At 38.7% G+C, this 24,063-nt stretch overlaps 1 protein-coding gene across 1 annotated transcript; it reads left to right on the forward strand.

Annotated features, from left to right (window-relative positions):
• The first annotated feature begins 260 nt into the window (after positions 1-260).
• On the forward strand, positions 261-23,704 carry C7 (complement C7). The gene is made up of 18 exons (XM_039709845.1): positions 261-420; positions 723-778; positions 1,440-1,512; positions 2,453-2,594; positions 3,391-3,532; positions 4,306-4,444; positions 5,095-5,217; positions 6,365-6,608; positions 7,320-7,433; positions 7,854-8,020; positions 9,003-9,231; positions 9,789-9,960; positions 10,337-10,424; positions 11,653-11,785; positions 12,352-12,543; positions 14,829-14,925; positions 19,883-20,067; positions 21,995-23,704. Exons 1-18 carry the CDS (start codon positions 415-417, stop codon positions 22,180-22,182), a joined length of 2,490 nt encoding a protein of 829 aa, XP_039565779.1. The 5' UTR covers positions 261-414; the 3' UTR covers positions 22,183-23,704.
• Positions 23,705-24,063: the final 359 nt, after the last annotated feature.

Raw genomic sequence — 24,063 nt, forward strand, 5'->3', positions numbered from 1 at the left:
GCTGCAGCCTTGAATTCAGCTGTGGTGTAGTACATGTGGCCTGGGATCTCTCAGAGGTCTTGTTCAGAGGAAAGAAACTATGAGAAGAAAAAGAAAAGAAGATTCTTCTTTCAGTAAGTGCTCATAATTTTCTGACAGCCCCAGTTAATATATCCAAGCCATGATTTATATGTCTTAAAAATACTGAGCAGCTCCCAAAGCTGGCTGAGTCCCTGGAGAGAACTAGATGGGTTAAGGTTAAAATTCCTTGGCAATGTTCAACCCTTTTAGGGAAAGAAAAGCAGAATAGCAAGGCAGAATGAGAAGAGATGAACAGCAAAAGACAGACTGACTGACTCCTTTGGCTTCCAAATTGAAAATGCTAGAAGTGCATTTTCCCTGGTAATTGCTGTATATCTGAGTATTTTATCAAATATGAAGGTAAGAAAATTGCTTACTTAATCTGTACTGATGAAGTGAATATGGAAAGTGCAATGAAATATTAATTTATATGGAGAAATAGTTAGCTGAAAAAAGTAATTGGACAGCATTGCAAGAAAGAAGAAAATTTAAAATCAAGCTTGCACAACAAAGCTGAGAAATCTATGTGACATTTTCCTTTTATTTCTTAAGCTGACTAGTGTATAAATTGCAGAAACCTTGAACAACTGCATGACCTAAAAAAGGAAGGAAAAAGTAGAAAAGCAAAGTAAATTTGCTTTTACTTCCTTTTTTCTTTTCAGGTGCTGAGGATTTTTCTGTTGCTGGAAATTTCAGGCTTCTTTCCCATTTTTTCCAGGTGAATATTTGTTTCATAAAATACATGCTGAAAGTTAAGCATGTGGTGCATGATGTGAGGCAGAGTTGCAAGGGGTGATCAGGTATATTTCCTGGGAGAAATACACACTGTTTGGTGTCAGCTCTGACAGCAGTGACAGCAACAGTGAGGCATTATGGTGTCCTTTAATTTCTACCCAGAGGAGTCAGCCATCCATGGGGAAGAGGGAACACAGTGATGGTGTGAGGCACAGCACAGCTTACCCCACGCCAGCCTCAGTCCCAGGGACAGCTTGCACACACAAAACCTCCCATGGAAATTGGCAGTTTGTTTTGTTGCTGATCTTTAGGCTAGGTGAATGTGAATGTGTTCTTATTTCCAATGGTCAGAAAGACCAAGCTGGGACTGAATTAATTCTTATACATGAAAAGCAAATCCAAGTGGTTTTATAGTAAACCTGGTCATACCCCTAATTATTATTGAAGGTTTGCTTTGCCTTTTAGTAAGTTCTGTTCTCATGCTTATGGATGGAAATTCCTGATGATTTTTCCTCTCTCTTTATTTTTGTTTGTTTTGGTTTTTTTGGAGCGGGTGGGGTTTTTTATTGTTGTTTTTATTTTGTTGTGTTTTGTTTGGTTTTTGTTTGTTTGTTTTTTTAATGCAAAAACCAATACTGGAGCAGCCCTTCTCCAATCCATTGCCGCTGGAATTCTTTTGGCCCTTGGTCCGAGTGCAATGGCTGTACTCAAAAACAGGTATAGATGGACACATCTTTTCTGTATTCATAACCTCATTAGCGTATACTTTCCCCTCTAGTAATTAGGAAGCCACTCTAACATTAAACCCCCAAATCAGATTCTCAGACAAAATCTTCAGCAGAACAAGAAGGCCAAAAAGCAAAGAAGTAAGAAGAAAAATCCTCCAGTCTGTCCCAATGTTTCTTTTCAAAGCTATGATGTTCATGTTGTAAAATAATTTGTGCTCTTTTTATTTTGGTGATAGTTTCAAAAAGCTCAGCTGAGCTGTCTGGTAAACATAGATATTCCTCCACTGATGCTGGTTTGTACCAATTCCACTGATTTTTCATTAGTGGCATCATGTCAAAGGAAGAAAACTTGGTTGCAAAGTGTTACCTTCAATGAAAATAAGTTGATGATTTTTACACTGCAACTCTATAGATGTGCAAGACTCTTGCATTTGATTTTCCTTCTCATTTACTTTGATGTTTCACCAGTTAAGGAGGGATTAGTCAAAATTAAAGATGTGCAATGAGACAGTACTTACTTTTTTTAAAAACAAGAATTAGCCCACTGGATGTAAGATTTTATCATCTTCCTTAATGACGTTGTTTACCTTGAAAAAACATTAACAAATTCATATCACGCATGGTTACTCCTATTAAAAATGTAAAAAAAAAACCCACTTAAATTTCTTAGCAGCTTTCTCTTGACTTCAGTTGCATATTAGATTTTTGAAAAACCAAGCCAAGCTCATGCATCACGCTAAAGACTTTAGAGACAAAAGTGTCTTGTCTTTCTATTAACTTGAGAGTTTGCTACCATATGGTCGTAATACCAGGTTGGCTGTTCCCAGAAAAAATAGTGAATGTCTAGACTAGTAGCACTGTCTTCACAGTAGCAAACTATTCTGTCTTTGCATTTGCATTTCCTAAGATATCCTTTGATTTGCATTCAGATTAGGAGACGGACAGTGGCAGTTTATGGCCAGTATGGAGGAAACCCCTGCTCTGGGCATACCTTTGAAACAAGACCGTGCACCCCCACAAGGGGATGCCCAACAGAGGATGGCTGTGGTGATCGGTTCAGATGTTTCTCAGGTACCATCCACAACCATTTTCAATATTTTCTACTCATGAAGTTAAGAAAATAACCTTGTTATCTTTCAAATTCAGTAAATGGGCAATGTATTTGTTCTTGATCTACAGATGAATTTGACTTAGGTGAATGTTTCCTTTGTTTCCAGCCTCGACTATGTATGCTTTTAATTTAATCTGGAGTATTGCAGAGCATTGAAGATAATATGCTGTAGCCCAGTACCCTCTCTAACTCATTCTGCCTTACTTGCTTGCCCCAGAGAACAGATTATTTCATTATAAAGAAGTAGTTAAGAAATTCAAACTTACATGATGTCTTGCAGCTGTTCTAGGCTATTTCCAAATATGAAATGACCTGTATCATGGAAACTAATGCTCCATAAAATGTATCCAAGCGTCTCCCATTACCTTCACAGAGGAGCACATTATCTCGTAGGTAGATATTTATCACAGAGGACCGTGATAAACATGTTTTGGTGCTACTAGGGAGACAAACACAGTTAATCACCAAAGGGATTTGGGTCAAAGGGTGAAAGCTTAGGAAGCAGATCTAGAAGTGAACTGTTTCACTGATATATCATAAGCCTTGAATGGCTATGGCTGTCTTGAGTGTGCTATGCACTATTTCTTTATGTCTACATTTAATGCTTCCCAAGTCCTCATGGGCACAGTCTGTTCATCATGGGAGTGAATATGCTTATTAATGTAGTAAATTAATAGGACTTCTGCTTTGATTTTAGGTGATCTATTTTTAAACCAACAAACACTTCTTTCTCCATGTATGTTTGTCCTGATTTAGGTCAATGCATTAGCAGATCCCTAGTGTGCAATGGTGATCAGGACTGTGAGGATGATGGTGCAGACGAAGATCGATGTGAAGAGAGGAAGACTGTATGTGACATTGACAAAACACCTCTGAATTCAGAACTTACAGGAGCAGGGTAATGTTCTGTGCCAGGCTCAGTAGTACTGGTACCAAATGCATTTACATTTTGATGTATTTGCAAGCTCTGGGTGTACAGATAAGTTTTCTGGGCTTATGGTAAAACATTTCATATGTAAAAATGTTCAGTACCACTGTTTCCACCATGCCAGCGGTTCAGTGCAGGATGTACAGGTCCTTTGACCTGAAGCACTGCCATTGAAAGACAGCCACTAGATATTAAATCAAATTTCCACTAGTAACACATGATCTTCAGCATGGAAAAAATGAGACAGCAGTGTTTATTCTTTTTGTTCATTGCTGTTGAATTTAGCACTCTAGATTCAAATGGATTTCTGTTTCTACATCTGAACTGCAACCAGGCAAAATAATTGTTTTAAGTTTCTTTGGTGTTGATTTATCACTTGTTATGCTACACCTCAAATATAATAACCCCCCCCCCCCATTTTGGAATGAATGCCCTGTTTTTCCTGTGTTGCAGTAATTGTATACAAGCAATAAAACTTAAAATTAGTTGAGATAGATATAATGTCTTAATCTATAGAGATAATGACGTGTTAATTTTTAAATTGCTGGCAAATCAAGACCAACATTTCCCTTTCAACGCTGTAATGTGCTATGCATACTGCATTTCTGCATGTATAAAAGTCTATCAGGTGATAGCCCTGTGGTTAAATCCGCCTGTGATCATGATTTGCAGGTACAGCACTGAGTTATAATGGCACTGTAATTTTTGTCTCGGTCTTAATGACATTTTTTTTCTTCTTGTAGCTTTGATATTATTACTGGTGAGACTAAAGGAAAAGTCATTCATACAAAAAGCTTTGGAGGGCAATGCAGAAAGGTCTTTAGCGGCGATAGGAGAGAATACTACAGGCTGAGTGAAAGTGTTCTTGCTTATAATTTTCAGGTATGTTTCCATTAAGAATAGCTTTGTATTTACAGTCAGGATTAAAACTGGGAGAATGATGCAAAGCTTGCAGGAGCCTTTGGCAGCTACGCTTCCCTAAACACAGCTCACTGACACCTGTAGCCTCTCTGCAGTTGCTTATTATTTTGAAATATAAATTGGTGTGTATCTTGTTAAAATAAAAGGAAAAAATGATTAATTTTTTAGATGTGTTTTCTAAATCTCTCACAGTTAGACTGGATGTAAAGCTAATCTCCTTAGCATAAGCAGTGACCTGAATCACCCTAAGAAATGTTTTTAGAAGGTGAAATGTAGGAATTTGGCATGCTTTGTGTAGATCTTCCAGAAATGTTTTTGTTTGAAGTTAGTCTCAATGATTTGGTTTGTCTCACGTGTATCAGCAGGCCAAACAATTCATACTGCATAGTGTAAATACTTGAGATAGATAGATAGATAGATAGATATAGAATTCATGCATTTCCATGCTTTTCCAATAGTGTGCAGTAGTTTTTACGAAATCTAGAATGGATTCAGCCTGAAAAACACATCACCCTATTTTGCATCGGAAAGGCCTTGCTCTACTCTATACATTACAGTATTTAAATCCTACATGAAGTTCTTTATACAGATGTCTATCTTTTACCTTCTAGGTTAAAGTTCAAAATGATTTTAGTTACGAGTTTTTCAACAGTACCTGGTCTTATATGAAACATGTAGAGCAGTATGAAAATTCAAACAAATACAAGCAGACAGAGAATAAAAATCTGCAAAAGGTATGTATAACTTGTCCCTGTAGCTTAGTATTTTACATATGTATATTCATTATTTTATTCATGTGTTTTTGTAGAGAGATGAAAATACTTGTTTTATAAAGATATTTTTGTCAGAAAGTGCGTGACAGTAAATATCCCATAAAACCTGTAGAAAGAGATCACTGATTTGCTTATCAATCCAGAGGAGCTGGCTGTTCTTTCTACTTCCTATGTATTACCTATTTAGTAGTAATTTATTTATCTACTATGTGTTTTTCTCCCTATTTAAGGAAGAAATCATTGGCTTCTTCTTATAATTGATTTATTTTTTTCTTTTTTTCAAGTGGTTTATTGTCCCCTTTTTTCTGTGACATCTTGGTCAGTATAGTGGAGCAAAAAGATTTAAATAATTTGTGGTTAAAATTAACTTATTTTATAATGCATTTTCCATTAGTAGAATTCCATTAAGAGCAAAATCTGGTGTCTTTAACAGCCAGAAGGTCACAGTGCTTATGCCTTTAACTATTTTAAAAGGAGCGTTAGATAAATAATTTGAGAGTAATTTTCAGTTATGAAGTACAATCTCTATCTTAGAGAAAATAAAATCAAGTAACAAATGTATGCATCTTATGGCCCCCAAGCTGACAATAGCAATGACATATTTTGTGACTCATCGCAACCAAGTTCAAAAGCAGCTTTGAGAGTCTAAAGTGGACAGTATTGTACAGGCATATTGGATTTTATAATTAAGCAGCATCCGCCAAATTGCTAGAGCCCCTTACAACAAAAGCCTTACCTAGTCAAAACAGAGTGCAAAGAACAACTGTACTGCCTGTGGTTTGCTTTCAGACAAAGTTTGTTAACCTTATTCTGCCAGGCTTCTGATTCTGGAAGCCATCATTATTTTTGAAGAGTGAGATCTCACTTGTCCTTATCCTAGTTTTCAAGTACACAGGAGGAAAAAGATGTTGCAGCAATTATAAATAAAGACCTAACCATATTTCATTACTTCAGGGTGTTCTTTTTGTATTTACTGTGTTGCTTAGACATATCTAACAGCTCTATAAAGCTGTTGGTTAGTTGCCAACAGAATGTGTGTGCCATCTGGCTATTAGAAGCCACTCTGATAGTCACATGGAGCATGACTGATGGCTTTTCCTTCCCCCAGAGTAAGCAGCTGATGGTTGTTGAGAACACCGTGGAAGTTGCTCAGTTTATTAACAACCGCCCAGACTTTCTCACCCTTGCGGAGTCTTTCTGGAAGGAACTGTTCAACCTTCCAGTTGTCTACGAGTACAGCGTCTACCGAAGACTTATTGAACATTTTGGGACACACTTCTTACACTCTGGGTCTCTAGGAGGACACTACAAAGTTATTTTTTATATAGATACTGACAAAATGAAAGCAGAAGGTAGAGTACTAGAGTGTTTGTAATCAGTAATCAAGAATAAAAAATTATATGTATGTTTTTCCAGCTAATGTCTAAAATCAAGCAACAGACTTCTACAAGTTACTACATTCTCTTCATGGTCAAAAGAAAGAAGACTAAAAGATGTGCTCAAGCCACAACATTTAGTTCTAGATCCATGTTTGTGACCTGCAGTGCTCTGGGCATATATAAAAAAAAATTATAGTCAGTTTAGGACCTCCTCAGGCTGAACTTGAATATAAGTCTCAAACAAGGTTAAAGTTTAAAGGTTACATGAAGATCAAGGTTGGGTAAAACTGTGTACAGCAGAAAAAATTACAGAGCAAACACCAGAATGGCACCTATAATGAAAATCAGTTGGAGTTGAGGTGAGAAAATAAATTATACTGTAATCTCTTCCCAGATACACCTCACACCTCTCAGCATTCATCCATAAGCTTTAGCAATGTGTGGATCTTCCGGCAGCACACAAATGCTAGTTAGTAACCTCCTAGTTTAAGTGTAGTAAACAAGGAGGTAACCAGTTAGCATTTGTGTTAGTGGGAAGATCCACACACTGCTAAAGCTTACGGATGATAAGCTTTATGATCTCTTATAAAGAGAGATCATGATCTCTCCAGCCAGTGGAAAACTCGGAAATTAATCCAACACACTTTCTGTGTACAGTATTGTTAATGGATGGATTATCTGCAGGTGTCAGCATAACAGATTTTTACAAGTGTACCTCATCAGTCTGGAATGCATTCATTGTGAAAAAGAAGAAGGAGGAATGCACCAAACTGGATGAACTGCTACGGACTTCTTCAGGTGAATGTTCAGTGGTGACTCACACAGTTGTCATGCATCCATCTCTCATCTCATCCTAAATAGCTGTCAAAATGAGGAGCAGGTGTTGATAACTGATAAATTCTGTCCTAATATGCTAAACCCAGACATCAAGTGTCTGGTTTAAAAAGCTCTCTGGCACTTGTCAATTATTGCTAATGCTTTCCCAGAAAATAGCATTTTTCTGAACATCCTAAGTTAGAGCTGCCAAGACACCTGGAAAAACAGACACCACCTATATCTGATCAGTGTAGGAGCTCTTGATCCAGGCACAGGTGGTTGAACTGCACCAGTGAGCCCTTTCACTACTTGCTAGCAGAGTTTCTGTACATATTGTTTCTATTCCCATTTGTAAACATAGCAATGCCTACATTTTATGTATTTCCCATCCTGAATCTGCAGGAAGCAGTGGCAATAAAATTAAAGGAGACCCTTACATAGAAGGAGGAAGCCCAGGTGCTGTTGCTGGCCTTAGTTATCTAGACCTGGATAATCCTGCTGGGAACAGTCGGATGTACACCTTGTGGGCTGCATCAGTGACAGACTATCCCACAGTAATTAAAAAAAAGGTAAGATTATTTTCCTGAATCAGAGGTGAGCAGATGGGATCACCTCAAGGGGAGAAATTAGTAAGCTACAGCTGGTGGTTAATCATGCCATGATCTACACTTGTTTTGTTTTCAGATCACTTTTGTAAAAAAGGAAAGTGCTCAGGAAGAAAATGCTGTGAAGCTAATATGATCAGGTGCAACACAAATCTAAGTCTATTGGCAGTTCAATACCAGAATAGAGGGTCATGTTAGCATTGGAGAAAGACCCAGTTTGAGATAGCCCCTTTCCCAAAATACATATGGGCTTTGTCTGTGTGGCTTCCACTTCACTTGCCAACTTCTGCATATCCCTTTTACTACTCCTCCTTGACTTTGAATCCAGAAGTTTAGCATAACTGGAGATTCTCCAAGTCAGACACTTCAGAGCTGGGCATGGTGGCCCTATTCCCTGCTACATTGTCTATGACCTTTTTGGAAACTGCCCACTCATGAATGGTATAATCCCCAAATATTCCTGTGGGGAAGATTTTGGCTAAATGTAAAAGCATGTAATATCATAAAGTAATCAATCAAAAGGCAAAATAGTTTCAATTTCTGTTACCTTTGATCACTGTTCGATGAAATGCCATAGTGGGCTCTCTAAATGTCTTTATTTTTTATGCTGGGAATATCTGGGTGAGAATTCAAGAATTCAAGTTCTTTGGTGGTCTGTGTTGTACTTTTATCTCATCTGCATTCTCATAGCTCAAATATGTTTAAACATGACTGATGTACCAGTAGCTTTAAAGGATGCTTTTAAGCAGGACTGGCTTTTCGTAAAAAGGCTAATATTAAATACTAACATAAGATTTTAGCTAATTAGCAAATTAGAGCACCTAATGTGCTAACTTCCATGTGCAGAAGCATATGTCACAAATTATTTTGCATAATGAAATGTGCTTATAAACTCTTATATTACAGTAATAACTATTTAATATGCATGTTTTCCTACTGTGTGTAGCTAACACCATTATATGAGCTGGTAAAGGAAGTGCCCTGCTCCTCAGTCAAAAAGCACTACCTAAAACAAGCCATTGAAGAATATATGGCTGAAAATGATCCCTGCAAATGTCAGCCTTGCCAGAATGGTGGTGAGGCAGCCGTGGAAGGAACACAGTGTGTGTGTTACTGCAAGCCTTACACCTTTGGAGTGGCTTGTGAGCTGGGAACTCTCGTGCAAGATCAGCCAGGTCAGCACCCTTTAAACCTGTGAGAATTTACAAGTGGCAAAATGTGCTCTCCTGCTTCCAGAGTCTGTCTGTCCCACTGCACACCCATGCAGTGGCTGCTGGGCTGAGACATCACTGCAAACAAACAGCATGGGGAGGGTCATGCCAAGCCTGAGTTTTTGTGAGCTGGTTTTATTATTAGTGTTAAATACAGTAGACAATACTAACTGCTCAATGCAACCACCTATAAGTAAGTACATATCCTGAACTAATTATCAATGACTTAAAAAGATATTTCTTTTTTATTTTACACTTGGTAGTAGCTGGTAGCTGGTTTTATGTTCTCTCAAATGCTGGTAATACATAGTGTCTGTGGAATTATACCTATGTCAAAGCTGGGTAAAGATGGCAGATTAGATTATTACAATCTGTAATTTTCTGTAAGGGCTCAGTTGGAGCCATCACTACCTTTGAGCAGCCTGTGCCATTAAAATCTCTCAGAGAGAATGATTTAAAGAGAGAATGGTTTAAAGAGGGTAGTTATCACATTAAACCAAATATTCCCAAATGTTGCACAGGTGTTGTTGATGGACACTGGAGCTGCTGGTCTTCCTGGAGTCCTTGTTCAGGGGGAAGGAAATCAAGGAGTAGAACCTGCAACAATCCCTCCCCACGTGGTGGTGGGAAGGCTTGCCTGGGAGAGCAGCATGAAAGCAAAGCATGTGAAGATGAAGAGTTGCAGCATCTTCGGTAAGTAGTAAAAGTACTACTCCAAATACTTGGAGACAACTGCTGAAAGATTTTAAAATTTGTTTCAGAGGGGTGCATAAACTATGGAATTCAAGAAGATCACTTACTGAGCTTTAATATTTAAATTGAAAGAAAATTAAATTCAGAAGCTGTAAATGTCATAGAAGATAAGGCTAGAAAATGGGGTAAGAGCCAGTAAACTTGACAGCATTCTATTTACCACTCTCTTGGACAGCTTAGAAATGTCTGATTTCAATATAATCATGATGTAAATGTAGGCATAAGAGTCTTGAAAATGGGCTTCACTGAGGAGTGTAGCACTTTGAAAGGAAAGAAAACTAAATTCAAATTAACTGTACTTTTGTTTGTTTCGTAGCTTGATTGAACCACACTGTTTTGATTTATCCATACATCCTACAGAATTTTGTTCACCTCCTCCTCTCTTAGAAAATGGATTTGTTCAAGTGAGTTATTTCTATTGCTCTGTTATCTGTTCTATCCCGGCCTGCAAGCCTTTCTACAGTTAATATAGATGTTCACTTGAAAATTTGTATTTCTCTTGGCAAGCTTAGTATCTGACCTAGTGAATAGCCACTCTTGCAGCATTTTTCACTGTCTGAAGTTTACATGACAGTATCCAAAACTATTCAAACTAAAAGTTAGATAAAAAAAAAAACCTCCACCCTCAAAACCAGAGCAAGACCTTTGCCTTTCTGGACCATGGTAACTACACAGAAAAGTCATCCACTTGTCCTTTATTCCATATATGTATTAAAAATTTACTGAGCCATGTGGATTACATATAAAATCACAACAAACTAAAGAGAAAAATGTTCAGTCATTTAGGAAGTCTATAATGAATTTCTAAACAGATTTTAGGAATCTTCCTTCTGTAACTCACTATTCTGCTTTTTCTGGTGATGAAAAATGAAATGAAGACCTGGCAAGGTACTTGGCTCACCATAGCTTAGGCCTATTTGACAATGGGGACTAATTCCACTCTTGGAGGAATGGATTATGCCTTCTTCTTGTTATCAGGCTGTCATAAGTCTCTCTGCTCAATAAATAGATAAAAGGATTAGTTTAAAATTCATTAGTTGCCTCTGCACAACTGCAACTTACAGCAAGATCCAAAATCTTGCCCTCCTCCTTTTGCTAGTGATTTTTTTTTTTTGCAATCAATAGTTGTCTCCTACATTGATATTTTTGGTTCACAAACTAAAGGTAAGACCCTGCAATTCATGGAGTAGTCTCAATTTTTCATAAGATCTCTCCTTAGAAGACAGTGTAATATAAAATGAGAAAAAAACCTGTGTCTTCAAGTCCCTGTTAACATTTAGAAAGCTGATAACATTCCATCCCTAAAAATTGGCAAAACCACGTAGTTTCCACTGATCTCCCCCTAGGCCAAGACTGTTCAAGATCTTATCCTGCCCCGCTAATGTTTGATAATAGTCATATTTGCAGTTTGTTTACACACCATCAGGAGAGCACTGTTCCACATCCCTTTTGATCACATTTAGAGACTTGATAACCAGGATTGCACCCAGTATTCCAGACTCTGTCATCACTCTGTTGTAGAGTAACAATATTACTTCTCACTGTCCTCAGCTTCTGCATTCCAGAATCAAAGAGTGCTGCTGGTAGTTCTTGTATTTTAAATCCAAAATATCACTGTTCATTTTCTTTCAGAATGCTGAAAACTCATACCCAGTTGGCAAAAACATTGTTTATGCTTGCAAACATGGATATTCTCTTGTTGGTGATCCTGTTGCTAAGTGTCGCAGTAATTTACAGTGGCAAGTTGGAGAGAGATATTGCCAGGGTATGTCTAACTGATTCTTGTTTTGAACTACAGCTCCATTTCTGAATTCCAGTGGAACATCTCAGAGCATCTGCTTTCCAGCTACAATGGGGGGAAAAGACACGCCTGTATTTCCCAATTCCCTAGATGTAATCAGGTCTAAATTGACTTGTGTGAATCTAGATATTGTAATGCTGGATTAGAAACACACACATAAAATCTAGTTTTAAGGCCATCCCTCTGTGTACCAGGACATGTTCTTCCAGGGTCCCATATGTGTGATATCCCTCTACTAGGAAGCTGTTGCCTAGTGGGAACTGTCAACAGAAACATGGGTCCTAAGGAAAAGGAAGCCCTCATACAGCTAGGGCTGCACCTGCAGGCAGTAGAATACATTGTCCATGTGTCCCTATTTTTTCATGTTTGACTGGTGTGATGAGTTACTATCCTGACTGATAGGTTTCTACAGGAAAGTCAGCTAGCCTCACCATTCAATTTTTAAAGGAATTTTTGTGAAAATAAAATACATGACTGCTTTATACAATCCACGGAATTACTGTGGCTGTCTCAAATGCCTCCATCCACAGAAACTGCTTGTCTCCTGCCTGAGCTGGAGGGGGGTTTGCAAGGAGAGCCATGGAAACCTGTGTACGAGATTGGTGAGAGAATAACTCTGTCTTGTCCACACGGCATGCACTTGGAAGGGGCACACTCCATTTTGTGTGAGCCCAGCCTCAAGTGGTCTCCTGATGTGAAGACTATCCAGTGCAAGAGACCAGGTAAGCCACTGCAGTCCTCAAGTACAATTCAGGAGTTTCTTTCCAGCTAAGCTTTATGTAGTTTAGATATATACAGAGCTATTGCTGAGATAAGTGATAGAGAAGCCATACTTACATTACCAGCAAGAAGCACAGAAAACATGGGGGTGTGTTTTCTGTGGTCTATTCAAACAAGATGCCTGAAGGCATTTCATTGATGTTTCGTTAAGGCTTTTTGCTTCCCACTCCCCTGTTGCTATCGAGTGTTGTCACTAACTATTTTAAGAGATTGCCTGGGATTTATGCTGTCTATTTTGCCACCCAAATACGTTTCATTTTTCACACATTGTATAACACTTCCACCATATGAACTACACCTTAGAGTTTTTCTATCTGGAAGCTGTTCAGTGCACCAGAGCTTCTTGTGAAAGAGGAAGACAGGGCTGCTTTTGTTGATCTGGCAGTCAGACAGCTGATACGAAGTAAATATCCAGGAACTGGAAGCAATGGGAAAATGCTGCTTTAAGTTTATTCTCTGGTTTGATATGGGCAGGCAGTGGCAGAAAGGGAAATAGGCTATAGCTTCAAGCAGCTCTAAGTCATCTTTTCCGGCTGTGGAAGACAGACGAGAATTTCTCTTGAGCACTGCTGTGATGCTGATCAGTGACACCAAGGCACCCAAGCAGCTTGTGCTTCAAGCGTGCCACATCTTCACCTGAGATCACAGATATTCACCTGGGGAGACCCCTGACTGGGGACAACAGGCACTGCTGCAGGAGACTAGGCACATCTCCATTTTTTTCTGTCCTCTCCTTATCAGCCAATGCTGCTGACGTTGCCTCAACTGCAGAAAGAGGAAGGTGACAGTCAGGCTTAGACTTCAAAAGGCAGCAGTCCTGTGGGATTCCTGGTGTAAGTCATCTGCTGTCATAAACACATCAACAGGAAGTGTAGTGATTTCTGAAGGAATAGCATAGCTGTACATAAATGACTTGCTGCTGCTAAAGTGTCAGAGCAGCACTGCTGAACTGCTGTTACCAGTTCCTTAGGCTTAGCCTCAGTGACTGATTTTCATTTGGTTTTTGGTTTTTTGCTAACATCATGTTCTCAAATTCCAGCAATAATTGGAAAGTTTCAAATGCTTCCATCAGAAAGAAAAATAGCTTGTGTTTGGCTGTATGGAAGCATTATATTATATAAAAGCTAAAAAAATAAAGAAGAACAATTAGATTAATAGCAGTCAAAAACTCAAGAAGTATGAGATAAAAAGGGTAAAAATTATTAAGATAAGCATTCACACAGTGACATACATCTGTTTGGATGGGAATGCTTAGTCACTATGCAACCAACTACCCAGGGGATAAAGAAAATGCAGTGATTTTTGGTGAAAATTTCCTCTCTGCAGGAAGACAGGGTTATGCTTGCTGTCTGTATTATAATGCACTGAAATTCTTACTTTTTCTTTTTTTTTTTTTTTCTTCTTCTCTGGTAATTTGTCCATAATGCACTGAAATTCTTACTTTTTCTTCTCTGGTAATTTGTCTGTTTTGCTTAGCAAGTCAAACTGTAAGGGAGGTATTTTTTTAGGAAAGGCAATCTGTAGTACTAAATTTTCAAGTTAGCAGACATGCAATCTGAAAAAAAATCAGGGTAAAACCTCCTTGGAAATTGTGTCTATATGGATTTAGCAAAGTCTTGTTGTTAACATGCTTCAGAAACCTACAAAGAAATGTTTAGCAAAATTTGGAGTACAACTCTCTACTTAACATATAGTACACCTGTGATCGTGAAAATTCCCTAATAATTGCTATTATTTTTATTTTAAAAGTTGGTACAAACTGAGGACTGATGATGGAACTTGTAATTTTCATTGCCATCAGTGTATAAAGGTATTTGGGTTCACATGGGGTTTTGGATCCTTAGCTTTTCTAGTGACAACAGTGAAGTCAATAATTCTGAAACCCAATGACAAAACTGTTCCCAGCTATGATTCAGCAGTGCTAAATTTAGCAGAAACAAATAACTGCTGCAGAAATGAGATGAATGTTTAAGTTTTAACATAGTACCTCTCTCTTTCCATCTGGCTGGTGACCCACGGATAAATTACTGAACAGTAACTTTGCAAAGTGTATCATATCTTTTTAATACTGTTGATTACCTCCCTGTAGTAGATACTTTTAATGACCATGTAGGACGTGACTTTATGTCATGATTATAATAATTCAGTGCCTTTTAAACTCAACCGATAATTTCACAGCAGATCTTGTTTTTCTGACCCTTAATATCTGTGTGTTCTTCTACTTCAGTGCCCACTGTGAAAACAGAAGTGACAGAGCCTAAATGTCAGCCATGGGAGAAAGTATATCAGTCACAATGTGTGTGCAAAATGCCCTATGAATGTGGGTAAGTCCAGGCTCAATTTGGCAATAAGATTCTCATTTATTCAAGACCAATTACATTTGTTAAGTTTTCAGTCTATGACAGAGGAGAAAATCACTTACATGAGGAAGAGACATGCTTGGTTTGCTTTATGCCTCAATCAATGTCCTCTTCATCACTTACCTGCCTTGTCAGAACTGTAAGTGGGTTTTAGCAGTGCTGGAATTTTGTTGGATGACAGAAAGTTAAGGCATAATTTTGCTTGATCTGTGAAGCAGATGAAAAAAAATAAAATTCTATTTTCAAGATTTAGAGGATTGAGGAAAAGTTAGAACAGAGGCCCTTGGGATAAAAACCATCAAAGCAATAAGCTAGTGGAATAAAGCATATTTCTTTTCACTGCTGAGAGACTAGGAGGTTATGAAAGGTGCAGTAATCTAATTTCATCTCACATTTACACAGCAGTTTTCACAGACCAGTCATGTGACTTTTCCTGACTTCATAACTTGCAGATTAGTGTTTGCTGTTTCCTGTTTAATCTAAGCCTATATTCTGCAATAAGCAATGCAGAAGAAATAATGTAAGGAAATTAGTAAGTCTCGCAGTTCTTTGAGAGACACAAAAGGGAGAGAACAAAAATGGAGGAATAAGAAGAAGACACCTGAGACCAAATGGCTCTGATGAACAGATGAGCCATTGAGTTTAGCATTCCAACATCTGGGATGGTTTGCATAGACTGGATGACGTCTCCTATCAAATCACTCCTATAAAGTGGGTGCAGGCTCTACATATGAAATCTGGCCAGATTTATGTGACTGAGTTGAGTATTTTGGAAGCTTCATGACAACAGACCAAATATGTCTTACCCATGTGTAGTAGGAGGAAGAAACTGTGAAGATGTTTCAAGTGATTTCAAGGTAGAACTTTCAGCGGAGCATGGGTACTTCCCATCAGGCACATAGACCAAGAGTGCTCTGCATGATGGCTCTGATTTTAAAACAAGATTAACACTCTGAACATCTCAAAATTAAAATTGGTGAGCTTAGTTCAGATGCAGATCCACTGGGTAGTTCGCTAGGGTCAGAGGCCATTGTCCTGTGTGCAAAGGTAATTGCCAGGTTTGTAATAACTCTGCAATCTAATGCTATTCCTATGCTTAAAACCTAAATGCTTCAAGTAATCTGGTCCTGCTCTTTTCTCTCAACAGTTATTTAAAAGGATCAGCAACTCCTTTTCTGGTTTAAGTATGTGTTGAGGTCAGTTACACAGAATACAGGGGAGCCAGAGCTAAGGAAGGCCTTGGGCAGAGTCACAGTAACCTTGGCGGGTAAATTAATTACATTTAGCTATGCTTTGAAGCTTCATTTGTAATTAATCTACTACTTGCCTGTTTCTATTTTTTATAATTATGTTAAAATGGCAAGAATATAGATAATAGTAATTTTTGTTACCTCATGCCATCATTTCACTGTCTTGAAATAATGCATCTAATGATAGGGAGATAAATAATCAGCTGTCAAAGCAGACTAATCTTCCAGTCTGTTATAAGGCCGTAGGAGTAAAGCATGTAAGCAGATCTTGGTCCAATCTTTCCTCAGAGATCAGAATTAACTTGCTGTGTTTTGGCAGTGACTTTCAGCAGTAGCCTCTTCTCTGAAGAGTGTTTGGAGCAAGAAGAGTTTATGTGGCAATTCAGGAACACCGTACTTTCAGACATCTCCTTCATTTCCAAGAGACTAGCTACAGAGACTGCCCATAACAGCCCAGGAACCCTAGAACAGGCTGGTAATTTGTCCTTCGTGGTAGAGTGCCTTAGGCTACACCTGTCCTCATCAGTGAGAGCAAGGGAATGATCCCTAGGTAATAGAGCAGCTAAATTGCTATAGCAGTTCTTGGTAGACCTTTGACAAGGGTCAGTTCCTGTATAATTCCCAGGCACAGCTCAGGAGTGACCAGGATGAGAGACCATTCCAGTTCTGATGTAGTCCCCATCTTCTGGGGCAAAGAGGGACACCAGCTACTCTGAAAATTGTCCCTAACATATGGAAGGGGCCAGAGCATGGTGTGTTAATACAGATGGAACCTCAGCCACCCATATCTCAGAGCTATCTCCACAGTGAAACATGAGATTTGATAATTTTTAAGTACTATCCCCTCATTTTTTTTCTTCAAATTTGTTTGCAAAACATCCATGTCTCTCCTGAGAGTTCTTGGACTGTGTTACATTAAAATTTCTCATGTCAAATGTAATTCCAGGAAGTTAAAATCATTCCCAGCATGATAAATTTTTCACCAAAAGTTTCCTACCTCTTATTGTCTTATTGCAGGTGAAAGGTAGTGAAGGTATTTATGGACTTAACAGATATTATTTATTTTCTCACAATATGTGCTTTAGTAAAATATTGTTCTTATCCTTAACCTTATTTTTTTCAGGTAAAAAGTATTGAATTTCTCACATTCACTTTACTCAAGGAATATTCCTTGCCTCTAAAAATTTTTATTGCAATGATGTAATATTCCCAGCCTTGGGAAATATCTCTTCTCAGCAATGAGTGCAAATTATTAATTTCTCTTATAAGTGAAGATTCTCCATTCTTTTTCTTATGCATCTTAATATGTTGATTGCCACTGTCTTTCTTCTGCTGACCCAGCTGTAGCACATATGTAAATCACTCTCAAGACAGTATGAGGCATTGAACTCTAGTGAGAGTTTGGCAACATGGTCCCTGAACTCCTGGGTTCAAACTTTAGCAGCTGGTTAAATCAGCTCCCTTTCATCCTGCGGGTGTTTCTAAAGAGGTACAAAGCAGACAGATTAGTGCAGAGGTCTGTTCTTAATATTTTTAGGTAAATTAAGCTGTCTTCTCTGCCGGATTTTGATCTTAAGACACAAATATTGAGATTTATCATTTAGGCAAGTAAAGAAGACATCTGAAAAATTTAAAATATAATGAAAATTTTAATTACAGATTAAATACAATTGCTTCCCCTGGAACACACTTTGTTCTTTAAGATGATTTATAAACAGGGAGTTTTATTTATAATTCTGTCTGTAAAGATAACTTTCACATAAAAATCAGGGCTCCACTATCTTAGAGACTGTGCAGCCAGATGACCAAACAGTACAATGCATACAAGTGCACCTGTTTCCTTTATCAGGTGCCTGCTGCTATATATCCCTTCGTCTGTTCTCTTGTGCCTCAGAACAAAAGTGTTAACCTCATTCTTTATATTAACAAAAGATTAAGGAAAATTCATGCAACAAACTTTACTGGGGATTTAGTAGCTGTCATTTTGACCCAGCACAGCAGTTAAGGGACCTCAACCTGTGGTTGAGCATGCTAACCTAAGTAGAAGCTATAATACAGTTCATAAAAATACTTGGTCACAGGCAGATGCACCAAACTTTTCAGGCTCAGCTAATGAACCCCATGCTTGAAGTATCTTAAAGATGCACTGTGCTACAGGTATTTTAAAATTTTTGTAAAGCCAGCTCTTCTACAAGCCTTCAAAGTCATCTTCTTAAGAACCATTCCCAAAGCTTGGAGAAGGCTCTTTTCCTTAGTGCCTTATTTATAGATCAAAATCCACTTCCTAATGCACAGGGGAAAAAAAAATAAAAGAAAAGTTACCTTAATGCCTGACTATTAAGTCAGCAAGTTTTGCATTCTGGCATTCTTACTAAACGTTTCTCTTCCCTCCTCCTACAGGCATTCACTCCCCTTCCCTTCAGTAAGCCTCATGAAGATTATTAGGGCCATTTGCCTGTTCCTCATTAGGGCCATTTACCTGTACCTCGTCAGTCTATTCTCCCCACCAAGCCCTTGTTTAGCTGAGCTTGGTGTTCAGAACTGGCCTATTAGATACCAAAAGTTTCAATGGAAGTGTTTGTGAGCTTAAAATGAGGAGCTGTGCTGAAAAATAGGCATTGGGTCTGAATTTCAAAGTTCTCCATCCCCTGGGAGCCCATCTCTGCTCTCTGGTACCCTGTGAAGTCCCTTAGCCGTGGCTGTAAAGTGCATCCAGGAGAGCACAGGCATGCTCTGCTCTGGGTAGCCACTCTTTTGTTCATTCCACACAAATACTGCTGATTGCATTGAGAACAAGTGGAGAAGCTAGGAGTTCAAGATTAAAACTTAGGAGTAATGGAAAGGGTTTTTTTTCCTCCCTTCCTACACTTGGAACATGAAACACAAATAATGACAACTTCCTGGAATTGAAGTAATGGAAGGGTTTTTTACTCTCCTCCTACACTTGGAGCATGAAACACAAATGGTGGCAACTTCCTGGAACTGTCCCCAAAGCAAACACCATTTAAGGTTACCCAAGAATTGTTATTACCAGTTTTAAAAGCTCATTTATGTGGGTGTTAAAGCTCTACCCACATTTCAAGAAGTAAGCAATTTTTCTGAGTAATTTTTTTTCTTAACATTTCTGTGGAGATGTATGTGTATGTCCAGAAATATCTTTGGTTTCTCGTGGTCGATTACAATGTATTATGTAGCAAAAGCTGAGCATTTTAAAAGACAGAGGAATAAAAATCTTAAAGTATATTAAAATTAAGAAATATTTATAAAATATTGTATGTGCATGTTTGTATATGTCATATAAGAAATGTTTTCTGTATGTGTACTTATGTTCATGCATGTGTCATAAATTAAAGAATAATTGAGATCTGAAATATTTTTAACTAAACTCTTTCTCTTACTGCTGCTGAGGTCAATGGCTAAAAGATGGTAATATCCCTGTCCTTCAGATGGGACAGATCTTGACTCTGCTGAGGTACAGCAGGCTGTGGGAAAGGAGGAGGTCTGGACTGTCTGTATGTCTGTCTTGAGTTCTTTGCTGCACTCTTAGGAGGTACTTAAGTGAACAAAGAAGTTGTAACTAGAGTCTGACTGTTTTCCAGTCCCTCAGCTCTTTTTATGAGTTACCAAGATAAAGCACATTTAAACAGTGCAATTCCTGCTTTTGTTTTCAGTCCTTCCCTGGACACTTGCGCTACAGATCAAAGAACCAAGAGAAACACACCTTTAACTGTTTGCAAGATGCATGCCCTGGAGTGCATGGGCAGAAAATACTCTCTGACTAATGTAGAAAACTGCAAAGTACCCCAGGCAGCTAAAATACCCTGTGGATCATGCCGTTCATGGGAAAAATGCAATGGTAAGAGATTCTTCAGAACTGTAAGCAAAATTGTTCATATGACCAAAAGGAAATCTTTATTTTCATTTACCCATTAGTAGTTGGGAAGTTGGTCTGTCCTGGTACACCATCTACAGTCCCTCCCAGAAGCACCAGGCACTGCTAAGCTGGCTCAAACCATTAGCCAAGTGTTTGGTATCCAAACAGGGCAGGAGTCTTCCAGCACAGAAAGAGAACCCTGAAGGATATTGTAACAAAATGTACTATGTACAGGAAAAGTTTATTCCTAGTCCCTGTTAAGTGAATCATCCTTTTGGTCCACGTTCTCCTCTGGGTGAAACATCTGCCATACTCTTTTTCACTGTATCTACCTGCTCAGATTCCTTAAAACAGTAATTGCAGGAATCCTTACTCCCCATGGGAGTAACTAATCCTCTCCTGAAATTTGCCAAGCAGTCTCCCCAGCAGGATCCTGTGGTTAGGAATCAAAAATCTTATTGCGTGCTAGCTGGGAAAGCCAGTTACTGTTGTAGGTTTGTACAGTTTGCTCACTGTCTATCCCCAATTTCTTGTAAAATGATTAAAGGTGAGGTCTCTTCCCTCAGAGGAAATACTTCCTGGTTTTTGTAATCAGTCTGCAGTGGAAATTTTTCAGATCCGTGATTTATTTTCCCTGAGTGTCCTACGCTACATTGCATTTAATGAAGTGTTGCCAGGAATGGAAATATGAACTAATAAGTGCCCCAGCTAGAGGCATGATTATTGTCATAATTTGAAAAGAAAAAGGATTACTAGATAAGAGTTAATCTGTTTTGTCTAGCAGGGTTGAACGGACAAAAATAATAACAACAACAAAGCCAAAACTGTCTGGAGCTTCAGCAAAGACAAACACAGGCAAAAAAAAAAAAAAAAAAAAGACTCAGCTATGAAAAATAAATATTGTGTGGAATCTTCTTACCTAAATGCTAAATGTCACTGATACAACTACACACATTTATTTATAGGAGTAGATCCTTTGATCTTCATGAAACTGTATGAAAATATAGATACCAGTGGTAAGGGTTTGCATGATCAGTTTATTAGTGTCCAAAAACAGATCTCTCATCTTACAAGTTATCTGAGCTCTAGAGTAGTAGATACATGGACCAGTTCAAGAAGTAACATTAGAGAAAGATTAGAGAAAGCTTTGAGTACAGCATCTGAGATGCCTTGAGTAAATTTTTCCCAGAAGCATGGTCAGCCCCTCCAAGCAGAGGAAGCCCCAGCAGTGAACAATTTGTTTCCACATTTGGTTTTTCACTGAGCCTGAATATCAGCTAATGTTACTGAAAGAACTAGGGAAGTAGGTTAAGAAAAGAATGACAAGAAACTTTGGGTTGGAAGGGACCTGTGTAGATCCTCTAGTCCACCCCCTTTGCAATCCAATCACCCAGGATCTCTTCAATTAGATCAGACTGCTTAGAGCCCTGTCCAACATGGTCTTGAATGTTTCCAGGGATGGGCCTTAACCATCTCTCTGGCCAACTTGATCCTGTGTTTCACCACCTTCATCCTAAATTCTTCTTCATATCTAGTCTGAATATGGTCTCCTTTAGATTAAAACCAGAATTGCAGTCCCTATTAAAATGTCTATTCCTATCTTTCTTATAAGCCCCCTTTAGGTACTGGAAGGTGCTATAAGGTCTCCCCAAAGCCCTCTCTTCTCCAGGCTGAACAATGGCAACCAGCCAGTCTGTGTAGGAGAGGTGCTCCAGCCCTCTGATAATTTTTGTGGTTTCCTCTGATCCTGCTCCAATAGGTCCATGTCTTTGTTGTGAAAGCTGGCCACCCTCCAGAAAATTGCTTTCAGTCTTATAGATTTCCTAGAAATGTTTTAGTCAGGTTTTTTTTTTTTATTTTGGTGACTTGCTTGCTACCCTGAGTGTTTTTCCTCTGTGCTTTTGCTTAGTGCCATCCAACACCTGTGTTTGTGATGAAGATGGGCTGTGTGAGGAGGGAGGTGCCCAGGTCTGCGCGGAAGTGAGCGGCTCTGCTGCCCGTCGGACCATGAGCGAGTGCGAGGTTGGGCTGCTCAGGTGCCGGGGGGAGACTGTCACCCTTGTCAGCATAGGGCCCTGTGACACGCGGAGTAAATAAGATATGTTACGCTTTATTTTGCTTATTGCTGGAGGATATGTCAAAATGTTTCAGCTCTTGGTCAGGACACACTTTGAGCCTTGCTCTGCCAAATGTAAGCTCTGCTGTGAAATCCATCACAGCTGATGAGACAGTGCATCTGGTCAGCTCTGAATCAAGGCCTGAGGCTCTTGGTTAGACCGAGATGCACTTGCCACGGCTGCTCACAACAGAGCTCTTGCTTAGGCACCAGCCTTACCACTGGAAGTTGTACTTCATATTTCCATCAGAATTAAAAAGTACTGCTGAAGTGTGATTGCCAAAGTAGTTATTATAGTGATGGATTACCATGTCTAACATTGACAATATGTTTTTCTTAAAGCCACACAAACATATGCTTGCACTGAGTAGATTTAGATTAGCAAAACATACAGACTAAGCTTTACAGAGTAAGAGGTATGATCCTTCTCTTTTAATAAAGCAGCTTCTTTCCACCATGTGCTACTCAGCTGAGCAAACAGTCTGCACAGAACTGAATGTTTTGTTGAGCCTGATGCACTCAAACATCAAAACAATGTGCATTAATAGTAAAGCCACAAAAATGAGAATACATCTATGCTTGCAGCTTCTTATACACAGAACCACTTCACAAAAAATCACAATTTTACATTGTCATTATTATTATTGTAATGAGCTACACTTGTAAGCACAGGTAACTCAGTTCCATTTGTCACATGCATTTATGTTCATGCCAAGGCTGGCTTCCATACTGGTGATTGCACAGAGACCTGCCTTAGCAAAACTTTCTCAAAGGCAACCATTAGGGAAAGCACATCTTTACAGCACTGAAGACATTCTGCATGCAATTCCCTTGGAGATACCACTGGATAATCTTCAAAGACTATTCCTGAATAAAAGAAGTCTCCCAGTCTCTTTCCTTACAGAGCTAGGCATTCTCTCTAGCATAGCTGGACGATGACAACTTTGCTTACATATTTCAAGTCCATTCAGGTACCTGTAATGACAGTCCCATTCTTTCTGACTATTCTTGGCTGCAAACAAGGACAAAGGGCTGGATAGAATGTGGATATTCAACCAAGTGCAGTACTATCAGCATGTGTGATATGTATGTGCGCTTTCAAAGCAATGCATTTTATTTCTTACTATCAGTAATATAGTAAGATTGAACATCTCTCTTGTTTATTGTGTTTCCACCAGTAGTTTCCTTGCATAAACCTTACCCTCAGCTGGATAAAGCTTTGCTTTCTTTAATGCTCACAATAAAGAGTAAGCCAGAACAGGAGTGGCTTTCCTTGGAGACTCTCTTTTGTTACTCATACTGGAGGGGAAGGTTGCCACGCACTAACTGAAAGGACTTCCTGACCTTTATGACCTTTTCCTGCTGTCTGGAAAATAATATCAGGTTGTGGGTTTTGGTTGTTTTTTCTTCATGAGCAAATAATAAATTTTTGTGAATAGCATACAGATGAAAATAAGTAGAATAAAGTCCAAATAAATTTAGTCAGCTCTTTTGTCTTTATAATTTGCTCTGGAGTAGTAAATAGTAGTTTGTAGAACACCCAGATGTTTGCTTACTTGATTACTCTCAAGTCTCTTGTCCACAATTTCTAACCTTTTTCTTGTGGCATTTAGCACAACATGTGATTGGACCATGAGTCTGCTGGGTAGCAATAGCTTCCATATCTGCTCAAGACACGAAAAAAAATTACCTGGAAATTTCCTGATAGATAGCACAGAGATATAATGACTTGGTGATTCATGTCTTCAAACACAGGGAAATGTGGAAAACCAGCACAGAGCCTCAAGAAACATTGAGAATGCCTGTTTCAAAAAACAATAAAGTTTCCAGATAATCATCTCAATACATCAGCAGGAGCAGCT

Source organism: Passer montanus, unplaced genomic scaffold (genome assembly GCF_014805655.1).
Source record: "Passer montanus isolate IOZ18808 unplaced genomic scaffold, ASM1480565v1 scaffold22, whole genome shotgun sequence".
NCBI lineage: Eukaryota > Metazoa > Chordata > Aves > Passeriformes > Passeridae > Passer > Passer montanus.

Coding starts and splice junctions, on each gene's coding strand:
- C7 (XM_039709845.1), top strand. Junction 10,425..11,652: donor TAGAAAATGGATTTGTTCAA/GTGAGTTATTTC, acceptor ATTTTCTTTCAG/AATGCTGAAAACTCATACCC. Junction 20,068..21,994: donor TTCATGGGAAAAATGCAATG/GTAAGAGATTCT, acceptor GCTTTTGCTTAG/TGCCATCCAACACCTGTGTT.